The sequence below is a fragment of the Hylobates moloch genome, unplaced genomic scaffold (assembly GCF_009828535.3).
Source record: "Hylobates moloch isolate HMO894 unplaced genomic scaffold, HMol_V3 SCAFFOLD_20, whole genome shotgun sequence".
Lineage (NCBI taxonomy): Eukaryota > Metazoa > Chordata > Mammalia > Primates > Hylobatidae > Hylobates > Hylobates moloch.
In genome coordinates, this window is record NW_026652295.1 from 7,351,148 (window position 1) to 7,368,611 (window position 17,464).

Below are 17,464 nucleotides of genomic sequence, written 5' to 3' on the forward strand. Positions count from 1 at the left end.
ATTCAATCAGTACTCCCACTCATCTCTCCAAAGGGAACCACTACGCTGTCTTCTAGATTAGGTAAGCCAGTTTTTGAATTTTATGGAAATAGAATTACAGTATGTGTTTTTTCTTACCTAGCTTCTTTTCCTCACTGTTATGTTTGTGAGATTTTTCCATGTTGTACCATCTCACGCTTTTTTAAAAGCCCAGATCTTCTCCAAGGTGTCCAGTGTCCAGAACTCTATAGCACCTTGGCCCCAATTCCCACCCTCCTTGGCTTTCTGATCCAATTTCCTACTGTTATTCCCTCTCATGTCCTCTGTTCTAGCCTCACTGGCCTTCTTGTTCTTCTCAAACTCACCAGGCATGCCCCTGCCACAGGGCCTTTGCACTTACCATTTCTACTACCTAGAGAGCTCTGTCTGAAGGAATCCCCGTGGCTGGCTCCACAGACTCTGTCAGGTCTCTGCTCAAGTGCTGTCTTCTCTGTCAGGAAGTGATGCCTTAACTGACCATCCACACACTCCCTAGCTCCCTCCCCCGTTTTAATTTTCTCCACAGCACTTATTACCTTACTATATATGGGTTAGTTTCCCATTGTTGCCAAAACAAAATATCACACATTTAGTGGCTTAACACAACACAAGTTCATTGTCTGAGGGTCCCACAGATTGGAAGACCAGTAGGCTAGGCTCCCTACTTCGTTCTGGGTCTCACCAGGCTGACATCAAGATGTCACCTGCCCTGGCTCTTATCTGGAGGCTCAAAACCAGGGGCAAAAATCATGAGGGCCAACATCCTGCCTACCACAATATACATTCCTGGTTACTCTGTTTACTATCCATTTCCCCATCTAGAATCTATGTGGACAGGGATTTCTGTTTGGTATCCCAAAACCTAGACCACTGCCTGGCACATAGGCATGGAAAGATGTGTTGAATGAATGAATGAAGATTGGGTAATTAGCCTTTCTCTTCTTTTTAAAAAGCTGTCAGTGACTTTCATTTTAACCTGATTTTACCACCAGTGTGGGTTTCCCTGGCTCCACGTGCCACTGATTATGGCTTTGCTAGTTAAGGGGATTGCTAACAGGATAATGTCATATTTTTATGTTACCTCCTAGTGACACAGAGACACATCCAGGACAGGAGGTACAGAGTGGGGTCACAAGATGGACTGAAGCTCAGAGGCCAGCACAGGCCAGGGAGCCTCATGCACCCTAGTTGAACTAAGTGTCCAATCATTTCTTGGAATAAAACTCTTCAGGGATGATAAAACTAGTCATGGAAATGTGTTAAGCATTGTTTTGCTCAGAAAAAAAATTGAAGACTTAAGTCTGCACATGTTAATTACTCAATGAAAATTTCACAAACGATTTAATCATCTGGATGTCTTGAAATATTCCATTGCTTAATATTATGTAGACAGCCTAAATCCTAGGATCATAGAGATCTGAGCTTGTGTGAAAAGTTTGAAGTAACAGATTTGCTATTTGGGTTACGGTGTGGAAAAAAATCTCTGGAAACAGATTTATGTATTAGTTTTTCACTTTGCCACCAGATGTCCTTCATGAGTAGGAAAATATGATGACTTGAATGATATTTTGAAGTGTGAATGCCCAGCATTTTTGAGTAGTCAGTGAAAGCAGAGTGTGACTCAATGTAAATGTTACCACAGACTTTTGGATGAGACACGACTTTTGAAGGCTGTCTTACAGGTGTAGCTTTCAGAAGCAATATTTATTTCACTTGCAAATTTTCATTTCTCATACTCTATAACCATTTATATATTTTCTTTTCACTCAACTCCAAGTCGATATTTTAAAAATTTGGTCGAATTATTATACTTTGAAATTAATATTAAGAAGTACTCAGGTCCCTGTGCTAATAGTAAAGATAAAAAGTTGGTCTTTTGAGTGGAACTTCTCAAGAATTCAAGGAGGCTAGACCTCAGTCTTTTAAACATGACAGCTACACAGTTTACAACTACAGGGCCGCCACCCGGCTAATTTTTTTGTTTTTTAGTAACGGGGTTTCACCGTCTCGATCCCCTCGTGATCCCCGGGGATTACAAGCGTGAGCCACCGCGCCCGGCCCACACCCGGCTAATTTTTGTATTTTTTTTTTTTTTTGTAGAAACAAGGTCTTACTATGTTGCCCAGCCTGATCTCGAACTCCTGGACTCAAGTGATCTGCCCACCTCAGCCTCTCAAAGTGTTGCTATTACATGCCTGGCCAAGATATTTTTATTAAGTTAATTCTAAAAGCAGCAACTTACATCTTCAGGAAATGCAGTTGAAAGGGACAAATGTATAATTTAATATAAAATCCAAGACTGCAGTTGCAGTTTATTGCTAATAATATAATATAGAATTTGTGTTTAATATGTCAAATTAATAAACAGCATGTTTACAAAATAGAAACTATTTCGTCAAGTGTGTTATACATGTATAACAGAAACCCTCATAATATATAAGGAACAAGGACAACTACAGGTTTAAAGGATTTGTTGTGTGAATTACATGGTGCCTTAATAAACACTTGGAGACAGAATTCCCGTCCTAGTCCCACTATCACTGGAAGTATGGGATGAACCTGTGCTTTTTGGTGAGGGTTCCTCATTTCTTCATTAAGTGGGGTAAGGAGATGGGACAGGCAACCTATTGCCAGAAAACTGAAGGCCATCTGCATGAAATGTCAGCCAAGCAACCAGATGCTTGATGTGGATTGGCACCCACATCCGGCCTCTTGATCAAATTCCTCCTCTTTCCACCCAGATGTTTTAGAAACACAGAGAACTCATGAAGCTTGTCCCCGGCCCACAGAGGAAGGGGCGGTAATATTTTGGTGTCCTGCAGAGGGCGAAGTTACCTCTAATTTTATCAAGTTGGTTCATACATTCCAGCGGACTTCAAAGCCAGATCTGCTCCTGTCCCTCCAACTCCACCCACCCCATGCCTCCTCCTCTTGAATCACATATGGACGTTGTCTAGCTCCCTGTCCTGAGGCTTCCAGGGGAGCACTGGGGCTGTCTAATGGGGAAGGGTCTCAGAAGCAGGGAGTAGACAAGGTGGGGGTTCGGGGATTTTTATCCACCTAGAGATCCAACTGGCTTGGAGAAACAGTAGTCCCAATTCCGAGGTTATTAAAATCCTAGAACTGTATCTCTTTTCCTGTCCCCTTTGTCCCAATGGATACAAGGGCTTGCCTGCATGTGTCCTGCAAACACGATGTGCACATGTTGGGAGCCATAGTGGACAGAAGAGGAGCACATTCTCAGTTGGATGTCACTGTCCTTATGATCATTGTAATGTCTCACTGCACATCTTTTTTAGGAGCTTCTTCTGGCTCTTAAGGGAGATGTGTGTTCTTATGTTCATCACTTGGAGGTACTCTCGACACCTCCTCATTCTAGCCCCATTCGACAGAAACTGAGAATCCATCTTGGTGGGGTGAGGAGCCTGCAACAGACCTGAAACAGAGTTGCTGCTCAGATGTTTAGTTGATAGTCACTTTAGACTCATGTCACACGAACCCATCTACTTCTAAGTGTCTAAGGAAAGGGAGAGATGGCGCGCGTGTGTGTGTGTGTGCGCGTGTGTGTGTTCTGCACTAGTTCCACCCCATAGATGCATACACAAGTTGAGTATCCCTTATCCAAAATGCTTGGGACCAGAAGCATTTCAAATTTCAGATTTTTAGATTTTGGAATATTTGCATATACATAATGAGATACCTCAGGGATGGGATCCAAGTCTAAACATGAAATTCACTTATGTTTCATATATATCTCATATACATAGCCTGAAGGTAATTTAATACAATATTTCAAATAATTTTGTGGATGAAAATTTTGACTGTGTTTTGACCGTGTCCCATCCTATGAGGTCAGGTGTGGAATTTTCCATCTGAGGCATCATGTCAGCTCTCAGAAATCTTTAGATTTTGGAGCATTTTGGATGTCAGATTTTTGGGTTAGGGATGCTCAGCCTCTACAATAGGTGGGTCACGCCTTGATTTTGTGTTTTAAATGACATAGCCCCACCAAGGTGCCCTCGTCCATGCTTGAAATGTTGAGTTTCCTGTGTCTTCCCCACTGCCCTCGTAGGTAGAAAGTCTCTTACTCTGCCTGCATCTCACCAGAAGTCTTATGAAGAAGGTGCAACTAGGTTTAAAAAAGGAGGCTCTTGGCAGGAAGCCTAGGTGTATTTGCTGGAATTTCAGATCTTCTGAGCAGAGCTCTTGGCTGCTGTGGGGCACTGCAATGAATTTATGTCCCTAACATGTTCCATACAGAAAAAAGAAGTGACAGGGCTCTTGAATTCTAAGGGTCTTGGCATCCCAGATGAAGTATCGTATTATCTTTTCGGATGGAAGAAATCCCTGTAGAGATGGTTAAAGACTGGCATTCAGGGGTGCTAAGTTTTGTGCCCTGAAATTAATAGCTATCAGATATTTGTAGAAATAAAGACTCTTCTAAATGACCACTTGTGTCTGGGCCAAGACAGAACTAGAAAGAAGGACTCAGTGGGTGGTTGGAGTCAGTGGTGGTCTCTATTTACCCATGAGAAATAGATTCTTGGAAATAGGATAGGAATGCTTATAAGATTTGGATCAACAGAAAGCCTATGATCTCATAAATTCATGAATCCCATAGTCTATAATCTATTTGACTTCACTCTCAAATGCCTAGGACCATTTGGACTAAGGCTGGCAAGTCAGAAAATTGCAGTTTTTATTTTCAACTCCACACAATTTTCACCAAGTAAAAAACCTTAATGTTTTACGTGAATTTGCTTCTACGATCCATAGATGACTGGATGTTCTTGGGCGGGGTAAAGGCAAATGAATTTGCGTCCTCATCGGCAAATGGTGTTGGTGGTGGTGTTATCTTGTCTAAAACCCACAGCAACCTGTGTTTCAGGACCCTGTCTATTGTCCTGACCATTCAGAACGCATGCCAAGCCCCTGCTCTTCCTGGAGTTATCTTTATCACCTCTCCTCAAGTTTTATCTTGCGGCGTATCAGTCACATTGTATTTCAATATTAAAATGCAACATTAATAGATAAGCTGGAGAACCACTGAGGCATTTCCAAGAAGAGAGGGGACGACTTTTCTAATATATTGTCTGATTACACCCTCTTTCTTTTGGGTGCTAGCTTAAGAAGCCAAACCAAAGCCCAAATGAACAGATAAGTCAACACATCCGACCTCAAACCCTGAGGACGCTGGCTTGGGTTACATGTGGCCCTCTCTGTGGTCAGTTTGCTCCCCGGAGGGTGTGTCCCAACTTCCAGCAGCTGCCGTGGAAAGCCACGTGTCCGCTAAACGCCTACATTACATCAATAAGAGAAACTAAGGAAGGGATGGAAAAGCTATCATTTTTCTTCCTCAGTTCTGGCAGTATAGTGATTTAATCGCTGTTATTATTTTTATTTAGTTAAAGCATCAACTTAGGCCTTTTAAATGATGGTAAAAGAGAAAGCTTCAGATCGGGATATTGGTCAGATCATTCTTACTAGTGATGACCTCTTCGCCTTTGGCACCTCGCGGCTCATCGCATGCCTCCAAGAATTCCCGGGTCTTGAAACCTACGCGCGGCGGAGGCGACGCCTCTCGGGAGAGGGAGGGTGATAGAAGGGGCGGGGCTATTTAAATAGCCCGCGAGCTTCGCGTCCCCATTGGCTGCCAGCCTGTCGGTTACCGCGGGGCGGGGAGTCCCGGGGCTGGAGTGCTGTACCTGGAGCCGGGCGCGCAGCAGAAAGCCCACGTTGGCCGCTGCGGAGATCGCGGCGTGGAGAGGCGGGAGACTGCGAATTCCGGCGCTGCCGCCGCGGCCGCTGCTCGGTGCACTAGCCCCCTTCCTTCCCATCCTTTCTGCGAGCGGGTTTGCTGTGCAGCCGGGCGACCGCCGAACGGAAAGCAAGATCCTCGCCGCCTCCGCTTGAGGAGGCGTGCGGCGCGCGGAGATTTTGAGGGGGAGCGACGGTGCCCGAGGGCTCAGGGGCGCGGAGTTCGTGAGCGAGAAGGAAATTAAACCTCGCGGAATAGACTGGCACTTCGGGACGCCTTGTCGCCGCAACCTGAGCCCTGCGCCGGGGTAAACTTCATGGTGGCCCTGCGATCCGGCAAGGGGCGTGCGCCACGGTGATGCCGGGCATCTCCCGCAGCTCGTGAGCGGCCCCGCTCCCCGCTGCCCCGGGTCCCACTGAGCCGCCAGGGAGGGCGCGGGGCAGCGCACGTGCGCGGCCAGCGAGGCCCAGAGTGACCGCGTCGCGACTCGCAGGAGCCAGGGCGCAGGCTGCAGCGCAGCCCGGACTCGGACGCACCTGGCCTGGACCGCGCGCCTCTAGAGATCTGCGTGAGGCTGTGAGGCTCCCCCCTTCCTCCTCTCCAAGCGGTTCTTCTGGTGATCGCTCCTTCGCCACTCCTCTAGCCTGGGCAACTGGGGGCGCACAGGACGACCATGAGAGATAAGGACTGAGGGCCAGGAAGGGGAAGCGAGCCCGCCGAGAGGTGGCGGGGACTGCTCACGCCAAGGGCCACAGCGGCCGCGCTCCGGCCTCGCTCCGCCGCTCCACTCCTCGCGGCATCCGCGGGGGCAGCCCGGCCGGGCGGGGATGCCGGGACTGGGGCGGAGGGCGCAGTGGCTGTGCTGGTGGTGGGGGCTGCTGTGCAGCTGCTGCGGGCCCCCGCCGCTGCGGCCGCCCTTGCCCGCTGCCGCGGCCGCCGCCGCCGGGGGGCAGCTGCTGGGGGACGGCGGGAGCCCCGGCCGCACGGAGCAGCCGCCGCCGTCGCCGCAGTCCTCCTCGGGCTTTCTCTACCGGCGGCTCAAGACGCAGGAGAAGCGGGAGATGCAGAAGGAGATCTTGTCGGTTCTGGGGCTCCCGCACCGGCCCCGGCCCCTGCACGGCCTCCAAGAGCCGCAGCCCCCGGCGCTCCCGCAGCAGCAGCAGCAGCAGCAGCAGCAGCAGCTGCCTCGCGGAGAGCCCCCTCCCGGGCGACTGAAGTCCGCGCCCCTCTTCATGCTGGATCTGTACAACGCCCTGTCCACCGACGACGACGAGGACGGGGCGTCGGAGGAGAAGAAGCAGCAGTCCTGGCCCCGCGAAGCAGCCAGCTCGTCCCAGCGTCGGCAGCCGCCCCCGGGCGCCGTGCACCCGCTCAACCGCAAGAGCCTTCTGGCCCCCGGACCTGGCAGCGGCGGCGCGTCCCCACTGACCAGCGCGCAGGACAGCGCCTTCCTCAACGACGCGGACATGGTCATGAGCTTTGTGAACCTGGGTAAGGATTTGGGGTAACGTAATGACGAGAACATTTCTCTCTTTTCAGTGTCCCGGGCCCAGGGGATGGAGTGAGGGGGTGGAGGAGCTCCCGGGGCGCGGGTCCTGCCTGGTGCGCCAGAGGACGCGGGGACAGGCAGGCTGTGCTCCCGCCACCTGCGCGGCGGTGGGCGGCACATGCGCTCCCCCGCGCCGCAGGCAGGGCTGCGCGCCGAGGCCCCGAGAGGCGGCTGGCCGGCCGGGCCGCGGGGCTCCGGGAGCGCTGTCCCCAGCGGGCGTGTATTTGCGGACTCCCTGAGCACGTTCCTCGCTTTTTTTTTCACTCCTGCCCAGCTCTGGCCACGTTAACTCAACTGCAGCAGAAAAGTACAGCCCGAGTGTGGCCATCCTGGGAAGAGGGCTCTTCAGTACGATTTTTCCCTCTAAACTGCCTTCTTTTGCCCCTTAACTTGGAGTGCAGTTTTCCCACCGAGACTTTTAGGGCATCCGACAGCGGCTGGGAACTTTGAAAACTTGGCATGAGTATGTTTAGAGGTATCCACGGCACTGGGGGAGGTTGCAGAGGAAAGTCCCGAAAGCACCGCGGAAGGCGCTCGGATCCCGGCTGGGCGGGGCTCGCTCCTGTTTGGGGCGGGATGAAAGCTCAACTGGGGTAATCCGTCCTGTGCCCCCGCTCACGTGCCCTTGGCCATTGTCCCCAAAGGCTGAACCTTTGATCAATGCAGCCCAAGCTGCACGGACAGAGAAAGGGTGCGGGGTAGGGGCCGGGGTTGGGCGCTGAGCTCCTCTGAACCGGTTGCCAGGCAACAGAATGGAAATTCAAGGGCGGCTAAATCGAGCTCCGCCACAAATGCTCTGTGGCAAACCCGGACCGAGTCACATCGCCCTTTCTCCCCCCTCCCACCCCCCTGAGTTTTCTCATCTGTAAATGAGAAGGTTGCAAAGAAGACTCTTTTCTTCGGAGTTAATGCCTCTGCTTTTCATTCATAAACTGACTTAGTTTAGAGCAGACATAGGATGGAGGGACGCGCTGTCAGCGGACAGATCACGGGTGCAGTGGCTACGCCCGGGATGGGTGCAGCTGCGCGGCGGGGTGGGTCTTCGCGGGCCTCCTTCCCATGTGAGACGGTGGTTGTGCCCAGGCCCTAGAGTGGGTGAGCAGACACTCGCCAAAGGAGCACACGGGTCTGCCAGCCACGTCAAAGATGCTCGTCTTTTAACGGCATTACTTACTGGAATGATTCCCGCGTAGACTATCTGGGTGATTTCTTTACCAGCCTATCTATGATTCCCAACTCCGCTGAGCTTTGAGGGAGAGAACATGGGGGGTAAGAGCCAAGGCAGGGTGTGGAGGCAGGGCGATTGGCATCCAAGTGGTGCAGAAATCCTCCTGGGAAATTCGTGAAACAGAATCTCACAGGGAGTCCAGGCTCAGGGCCTGCCAATCTGGCTGCTTGCACTGCCCGGGGTTCTGATTGGACAAGAATTTTCACAATTTATTGGAACCAAATCCAAGGTTGAGCTACCTCCAGGAAGCATTCTAAGGAAATTCTCATGCCAGTCAATAAAATTTGTAGTGGGTGGGGGCCAGGGTGGCAGAGGACCAGCGCTGTTCCTTATTCTAACTTTTGTGCTGCTTCTGACTTACTAAATTCCTTCCCTTGCTCTCTTCCTCTCCTTCCACCCTCACCCCCCGCCCCCACCCCGCCTCCAGGTTTCCTGGCAGCTCTGGGGAAATGTTTTATTGCCTTTTGGGGGTAGTCCTAACCTGGACAAAGGGGAGGAAGACTGGCACTCCTGGCTACTTCACAGAGAATCGTGTTACAGTCCCTGGGAAAATAATTCCTGGGCTTGGACCGAGGTTCTCAGCATTAGCTGCCCTGTAGCATCACCCAGGGGACTTAGAGATCTAGGGTTATTAGGGTCGCTTCGTGGACCCAGATCAATTAGGTCAGAATCTTTTGAGGGTGGGGCACAGGCATCATTTTTTTTAAGTACCTTAGGTTTTTCTAATATGCTACCATGGTCAAGAAACACTGGCACAGGAGATCCCAATGTCTGAAGGAAATGGATACATTGTCCCAGTAAGAGATGAAAAGCAAAGCTTTCAAACATTGCTACACATGAGAATCACCTGGGTGTTACGTGGGAGGTGGGGGGGGGGGGAATGCCTTAAAAAATCCAGATGCCCAGGTGGCACTCCATATCAAACCAGAAAGTGTGGAGGTGGAAACCAGACAGCAGTATTCTTTTGTACAAAAATAAAGAGGATCTCCCGACGTTGCCCAGGCTGGACTCAAACTCCTGGCCTCAAGCAATCCTCCTGCCTCAGCCTCCTGAGTTGCTGGGAAGATAGGAGTGTGCCACCATGCCCAGCAGTGTCATTGTTGTGTCAAGATCTCAGGTGATGTCAGTGTTTGGAAACCACTGCCTTAGATGGTATTTGAAATTTCAAGAGCTGGGCCTAAGGCGAATTTGTCAAGTACGGTCACATTTACTGTATTCAGTGGCCCCCAAATTCCCCTTATTCCTTGCTTCTCTGACTTTTCGTGGGCTACAGGGACACACTGCTTCTGAGTCACACTGCTTAAAGCTGGCTGTCAACTAATCCTTGCTGGGGTGATGGTTTAACATAGTATCTCCCTAGGGATATTGACATTTTCCATAAAGGATTTTGAAAGATATAAAAAAATCCCCTAAAAATTTTCAAGAGAACTCACCCAATAATGCAATTCTAGGCCCCAGGACAGGCTGACATGGAACTGAAAGAGAATTCTAGGATGGGAATTCTGTCCCAAGCCCCTCATATTCCCATCACTGGGCTCCTTGTACAAGTTATAGCTACTGTAGGTCCAGTTCTGGGCTCTGTACTGATAGTATGAAGAGAAAACCTTTTGCAAGTAAGTAGAATCCAAGCAGCAAGCCATGCCACCTGCCAATGAAGCAATTCTATTTCATCTTAATCCATTTAGCAGTAGGAAAGGGGTATTTCATCATCAGAGGCTAGAATGGGGTAAAATGTGATTGCCATGACTCTGAACATAGGAAAGACAGTTCATTTGAAGAAAGTTATTGCATACCAATGTTGGATTCTCTATATAGGGATGCTAGAGAATTACAGATTTCCTAGTTGGTGTCAATGCCATGTTAACTGCCACATTACCTGACTCATCTATTAAAGAATCTACAGAAAGATAAACATTACGGCGCTGTGTTTTAAAGTACTCTTATACCTACTAGGTTAAGTAAATTACAAACTGGAAGTACAAGGGAAAGTATTACGTAGTTGTAAACATCCGACTTCCCTGGGACTGGGGGAATAATTTACTCATGAAATACATTTGAAACACCCTGAGCCTTGTAAGCCAGCCGGACTATCAGGAAGTATGAATCAACAGGATAAATTTCTCTCTCATAGCACAAGTGCTGGTCATCCAACCAGCTCATTGTTGTTTATGTTGACTGTTTCAAACTCTTTCTGGGTGAATAGGCTGGGATGTGTCACCTTCTAAATGCTAACCTTCTGCTGCCTGGGCTGCTGGTGTGCAGAGTGCCTGGGTGAGCTCGTGAACTTGCATTCGCTCAGGGCCACAGATGCCATTTTCTATTTGTTTTCTAATGCTAAAAATGTCTTGGCAGCCTAGTCAGCATCCCTGCCAATTTGGTGACCTTGGAGAGGTATCCTTCAGGTCTTAGCTTAAAATTCACCTAAGAGAGACTTTCTCTGCCACTCTATATAAACTGGTCATGCCTCCATCCCACCCACTTCTGTACCATGACAGCACTCTGCTTATTTCCTTCCTTGTACTTATCACAAGTTTTTCTTTTTTCTTGTTAAATTTGCTTACTCATTTGTTTGTCTCCCCTGTAGGATGTCAGCCTCCAAAGGCGGAAACCCCACTAACCCACTACAGTAGCACAAGTGCCTAACATAATGCTGACCACATGGAAGGTGCTTTGAAAAGGCTGAATTAGTGAACATATAGACATAGCCCATGCTTCAAATTCATATTTCACTGATCTGGAAGATTTGATTATTTAGAAAGGGTATACCTGATTTTTATTGAGTAAAATGTTTAAAGTGAAGACATTTAGGACAGGGAGGTTCACAGTAGTTGACGTAAATCGTCATGCTTTATTAATATACCTTTTTTATTAGTCACCCATATGTATATTAATTTGTAATATGCATTACATTTGAAAGTAGTAAAAACATTTAATTAAATATCTGCATTTCAGATTTCACTTGTTTATTTGAATTCACGAGGTATTTATCTCCAAATGCTAGGATTAAATGGACATTTTAAAAACTCAAATTATGCTCAGAAAAGGAAATCAGTATATATTAGTACAAGCAGCTAGAAACTTGTGCTAAAAATACTGGCAATCTTCTGAACAAAATTACTCTTGGGAAACATAAATAAGAAAAATGGAATACTCCCTACTTGTATTTGTAACTAGATATAATGCACTATCTCTTTCTCCTAAACATAGCATCAGTAGTACTGTTTTTCATTTAAGCTACCTGTACTTAAGAAGATTTTTGTTAGCAGGAAGTAAATCCATGCCTGCAAGCTACTCACAGCAAAAACAGTTTGGAGAATTTGGTTGCAAGAGTGTGATTCAAAGAAGCAGTAGATGTTCTTCTAAAGAGATTACAAAGAGTAAATTTGAAATTCAGTGGCATTTCAACAAAAAAAAGTTGTACAAAGTGTTCTTAAACTAAGATCAAAGGGCAAGCAGATACTATTGTTCAGACCTCAGATGGTGTTTCCTCTGGGTGTCCTTCTAAGAATGGGTATAAATCCTTTTTAAATGTGCTGAATCATGGTTAGTTCCTCTATTTGAGAGCTTACCTCTGATCAGCTTGGAGGAGGGCTTCCCTGGGATAAGAATCTGTTTAAATACAAAAACAATGCTCAGCGCTTTCTTTAGCATATAATAATTTGTTGCCTCTCTGTATCTTCAGAGAGTAGCTACTTTATATGTTGGATTTCAAATTGATATTTTACTTGACTATGAATACTGGCTAAATACTGGCTATCAAATGTAGTATAGTATAGCAGACTAAAAGATAGCAGCTCTGCTGTCTTTGCCTCACTCCTGTTTACGAAGGTGAGTTAGACAAGGAAAATGAAGAGGGTACGATGTCTTGCATCATTAAGCAGCTTTCTGTAACTTTTTCACAAACCAGTCCTTCACTTTCTGCTTCCCATCTTAATATCAAAAATGAACTATTCTAGGGAATGATTTTTTTTTTTTTTTTTAGACAGAGTCTTGTTCTGTCACCCAGGCTGGAGTGCAATGGCGAGATCTCGGCTCGCTGCAACCTCTCCGTCTCCTGGGTTCAATCAGTTCTCCTGTGTCAGCCTCCAGAGTAGCTGGGATTACAGGTCTCTGCCACCACACCGGGCTATTTTTTTTTTTTTTTTTTTTTTTTTGTATTTTTAGTGGAGCTGGGGTTTCACCATGTTGGCCAGGCTGGTCTCAAACTCCTGACATCAAGTGATCTGCCTGCCTTGGCCACCCAACGTGCTGGGATTACAGGCTCACGCCACTGCGTCCGGCCAGGAATGACTATTGTTTAACTTAGCACAATGTAATTACAGTTTTAATTTTTCTACTTTGATCTTTATTCTATTTTTCTTCCTCTTCTGTTCAGAATTTTAGTCATTTTGCCATCTTTGGTGCTTCCAGTAGTGGGAAGAAAAGTAGACAATATTTTAATTAGACAATTTTGTTTTTCACTAGGAGTTTTCATAAATATCTGAGTAAAAGGAGTAGAAATCACTACAGAAACTCCCTAAGATAGGAATAGACAATTTACCAAGGCCCCATTCACGTACACAGCTGTTACACATTAACCATCCTGTCCCACCCTCCCGAGGCCACAGCACAACCCAGCCATGTGCCCGGCAGCTGGGCTGCTCCAGCCGCAGGGTGTCACCTGGGGGGGCATAGGGGATATAGGGGATAGCTGGCATCTTCTCTTGTGTTCCCCACAAGGAACCAGTGCATTATGTTGTTCTTATTTCCCTGTTTTCATCATGACAGCGGAGTTAACTTTATTCAAGTACACTTCTTTTCTGATCATACCCTTACCTTCTCTTCAACACCCTCACTCCCATCTCTGATCCACCTTTTACCCACTGGAAACGTGTGAGTCAGAAAACGGCACTAGTCTCTCCTGGAATCTACTAAAGTGGTGATAGTTGTATGAAGGGGAAGGAAAGCCATCACCACTTTAGTGAAAATTAGAGTTAACTCTAATTTTTCAGTGCCATTAACCTCTGAAGTTTCGAGAGTACCAGAAGTTCTCAGAACCTGCATTCCACCTGCTCACCTTTTACTACAAGCGTTAGAAATCAGTAACACATTGTGGGTCACTGAAATTTATCAGATTTTTTGTTCAGTCACTAGTGTTTTGAAGATTTTGTTCTCTATACTTTTTTTCCAATGTGAATACATAGTATTTCAGCACCCTATGCATAAAGTTAGAGTCTGAAGCCAGGCTGGGAACACAGCCACCATCCCTAACATGGTTTTTCTGGGGACACGTATGCCCCAGCAACAGAAAACCTATTTGGGGTTTATTGGTTAAATGAGTTTGGGATGACTGGTGAATGTATGTTCACCACAGATCATAGAATTTAGAGCTTGAAAAGTTCTTGCATATCATCTAATCTGTTTGTTCGCAGTTAAATTTGTTAGCTGTTTTAACCACCATTTCCTCTTTACTGCTGTTACCTCTTAAGGTTGAGGGACAATCTATGAAAACACCCAGAGATCCTAGTGTATTAGAGCAATAGGGCTGTTGGCCAGGCTGGAGTGGATAATGAAGGAGAAATTACAAAAGCAGGCAAGAGAGCAACCCTGGAAGAGCCGAGGAAGCCGAAATCTGGAATTGTTGGGGTTTTCTCTTAGTGGATAGCATCTTTTCCAAGAACTCTTACTTTTAGAAAAGAAAACGCTATGTGTATCTATAAATATCCAAAGGACTGTTGACCCCAAAGAATTGTTCTCTGCTCCGAAATTGAGTTGAAAACCACGTTGCTCTGAGCGGCATTGTTCCACTGATATCCACTGATTCTCTTCCTGCCCTTCCCATCTCCATTATTAAGGAGGTTGGGTCCATAATAGAGATTATGTCTAAATTACATCAGGTAATTCCTTGATGGGTCCCCATGGGCTCGTTATCTCAAACACAGTCCCAGATGACTGGGTCGAAGAATCTCCTTCAAACATTTTTAAAGGATGAGGTTCTGGTTCCAAGTGAGAGAGCCTTCCTGACTCTCAGATTCATAGGCATATGCCCTCGATGACTGATCCTCCTGCTGGCCAGGTCAGGGTTGTCCTAGGCCTGAAACGTCCTTGCCACACAGTGCCGAATATATGTTCAGATTGTTTTCTTATCACCAAAGAGCTCAGTTGGCCACTGGGAGGAGTGGAGTGGAGTGGAATTACAGCGCGCAGAAGACAGTGCCCCTCGGAGGCAGAGCCCTGGAGCCGGCTCCACCCTGACCTCCGATATCCGCCACGGGCCTTATTATCACTCTCCTGCCGCTTGCCCTTTCACCGTCCAGGACATCTGCGTTTGTTGATTGTTGTTCCTGTGTTTACAGTCCTGTTGGTTTCCTGTACATGAACATGGGCTGGAAAAAAAAAAATTCTGAGTTGTGTCTCAGCAGAGCATGAGTGAACCATATCATTGGTGACAGCTGATTAGGCCAGGAGATTTTTTATAATATTAGCCTTGCTTATTCTCTGAGGCCAGTTATTTTCCCTCCCTCCTTTTAAATTTATGAATTACATTTAAATAGCCCAAAGACTGAGTTTTGTAAACTATAAAATTAAGGACTAAAAGTTTTTACTTGACTTTGATTTTTATTCAGATTTTATTTGTAGACTCCCATATCAGAATAAGTTAACAATGGAGAAGTTGTACATTTTTTAGGAAGAGAGGGTTTTTTTTTTTTAAATATCAGTTTGAGGTTCACAGCAAAATTGAGCAAAATTTTGCAGAGGTTTCCCATGTACCCCCTGCCCCACAGGTGCACAGGCTCCCCCATTATCACCCAGCAGAGTTTGGTATCTTTGTTGCAATTGATGAACTTATATGGACACATCATTGTCATCTAAAGTCTATAGTTATATCCCGGTTCACTCGTAGTGTTGCAGATTGTGTGGATTTGGACAAATGTGTAATGACGTTGTCCACCACTATAGCATCATGCCGAGGAGTTGTGAAACTACTCTGCCCTACAAATCCTCTGTGGAGAAGCTGTACATTAAACGAGGGAAAACAAGTCAATGAAAGTATAAAAATTCAAAATATTCAGAGTTTGGGGAAAGAATTATAAAATACCTCAGCTGAAGAATATTTTGTTTCTGGGGTTTTACTAAGTGGTCCCTAAAGAAGTAATTTTGATTGTCTGTGACAATGTGGGATTTATTTTATAGTGCTTCTATGTGTTGACAACAAATCCATCAGAAATCTTTCTTTTTTCTTTCTTTCTTTTTAAGTCTAGGAGTTTAAAAATCTTTTTTCCTCCGCATAGTTTCACTGAGGTGTCTGTCACCATAGTACCTAGACAATCCCTCAGGCAGAGATATGAGTGATTAAATTTCTCCCTGGCTTGTGCCCTGTTTGATCCGTGCTAGGCAGGATTTGGGGGAGTAAAATAAAGAAGGCTGAAGAATGAACAAGAATTATAGGAATTCTGTGCTTATGAATTATTAAAATTTGGGGGGTTATTAGGGGAGAGGTTAAATATTTTTCCTTCCTTTCTGAAAACTTATATTAAAACTTTATGTGACTTTAGAATTGAGAAACTGACAAAAATATCGTACTGGCCCTAGAGGCAGGATCAGGGGACTTTAAAAGGCTTCCTCAGGAGAGACTATTTAGATCAGAGTAAAACTAAATTAATAGAGACTCCATCAATCCAGAGATCTTTGTAAGTGATATATCGAATAGGCTTATTTGCCTTTGGGCTGTTTTCTATGAAAAAGCTACACAGGTTAATGGTAAATAAATATCAGAAGACAATAATGGAGACAGAAATGTGGTAAATGAAGAGCAATTCATTTGAGGGATATTAGGGGTTTGTGTTTATTCCTTTACAAATATTGTGCAGGTGAGACATTTAGTGAATTCTCTCCGTCTCTCTTCACGTCAATTACTCATTGTAGTGAGGTATTACTGAATTCTAGCTAAATTGCCCACCTGTTATCTCCCATGCAATTCTGCTCCCTTACAGAGGAAACCTCATAAAAATAGGGAAGAGGGCCGGGCGCAGTGGCTCACACCTGTAATCCCAGCACTTTGGGAGGCCGAGGAGGATGGATCACTTGAGGTCAGGAGTTCAAGACTAGCCTGGCCAACATGGCGAAACCCTGTCTCTACTAAAAATACAAAAATTAGCCAGGCGTGGGCACACACCTGTAATCCCAGCTACTTGAGAGGCTGAAGCAGGAGAATCGCTTGAACCTGGGAGGCAGAGATTGCAGTGAGCCAAGATTGCACTACTGCACTCCAGGCTGAGTGACAAAGCGAGACTCCATCTCAAAAAAAAAAAAAAAGGTAAGGGCTTGGGGCCATGGCTTAAGAAATTCAGCCTTGTCTCATAACATCTGACTTAGGATGTGCTGTGGTTTAATACTTCTCTGTGGGAGAATAGGTGTTGAATGGAGCAAAAAGAGAAGTGATATCCATGGGCAGGACTAAGGTGTATGAAGGGAAGAGTAAGAAGGCCATAGGTGCCTAGAGCCAAAGATATCTGGAGAGTTGCCTTTTTCCCCAAGGGCCAAGGAGCAGACCTTTGCATTTTTATGGGGTCTGTTTAGGGCAGAGCCTCCTAACACCAACTCTTGATTTGTTGAGATTGTTTGACCCTGTTGTTATGCATGCACATACCTGTCATCGTTGTTAGATGATCCCACGTGGCTGCAGGGGTGAAGGAGGTACCCAGTGGATGTTAGAGTCCCTTTCTGTCTTGCTTTCCCTTTTTTTTTGCTTCTTTTCCTCCCATTAATAAAATTGGCAACTTCATTGCACTTATTTCCACTTTCGTATGTGCTCTTACCTATAGTTTTGGAGCCTTTACTATGGATCTAGCAGAGCAGATTATACACGTCCATGGAGTCTGGGAGTTTTCTACCGCAGAAACAACTCATTTTCGCCCACTACAATGGTTAA

General features: G+C 46.2%; 1 protein-coding gene across 1 annotated transcript in view; it reads left to right on the forward strand.

Annotated features, from left to right (window-relative positions):
* The first annotated feature begins 5,742 nt into the window (after window positions 1-5,742).
* Window positions 5,743-17,464, forward strand: part of BMP6 (bone morphogenetic protein 6) — a 155,744-nt gene continuing 144,022 nt past the window's right edge. The window contains exon 1 of the mRNA XM_032141146.2: window positions 5,743-7,267. Coding sequence (XP_031997037.1) covers window positions 6,604-7,267 — 664 coding nt within the window. The 5' untranslated portion in view covers window positions 5,743-6,603. The remainder of the gene's footprint in view (window positions 7,268-17,464) is intronic.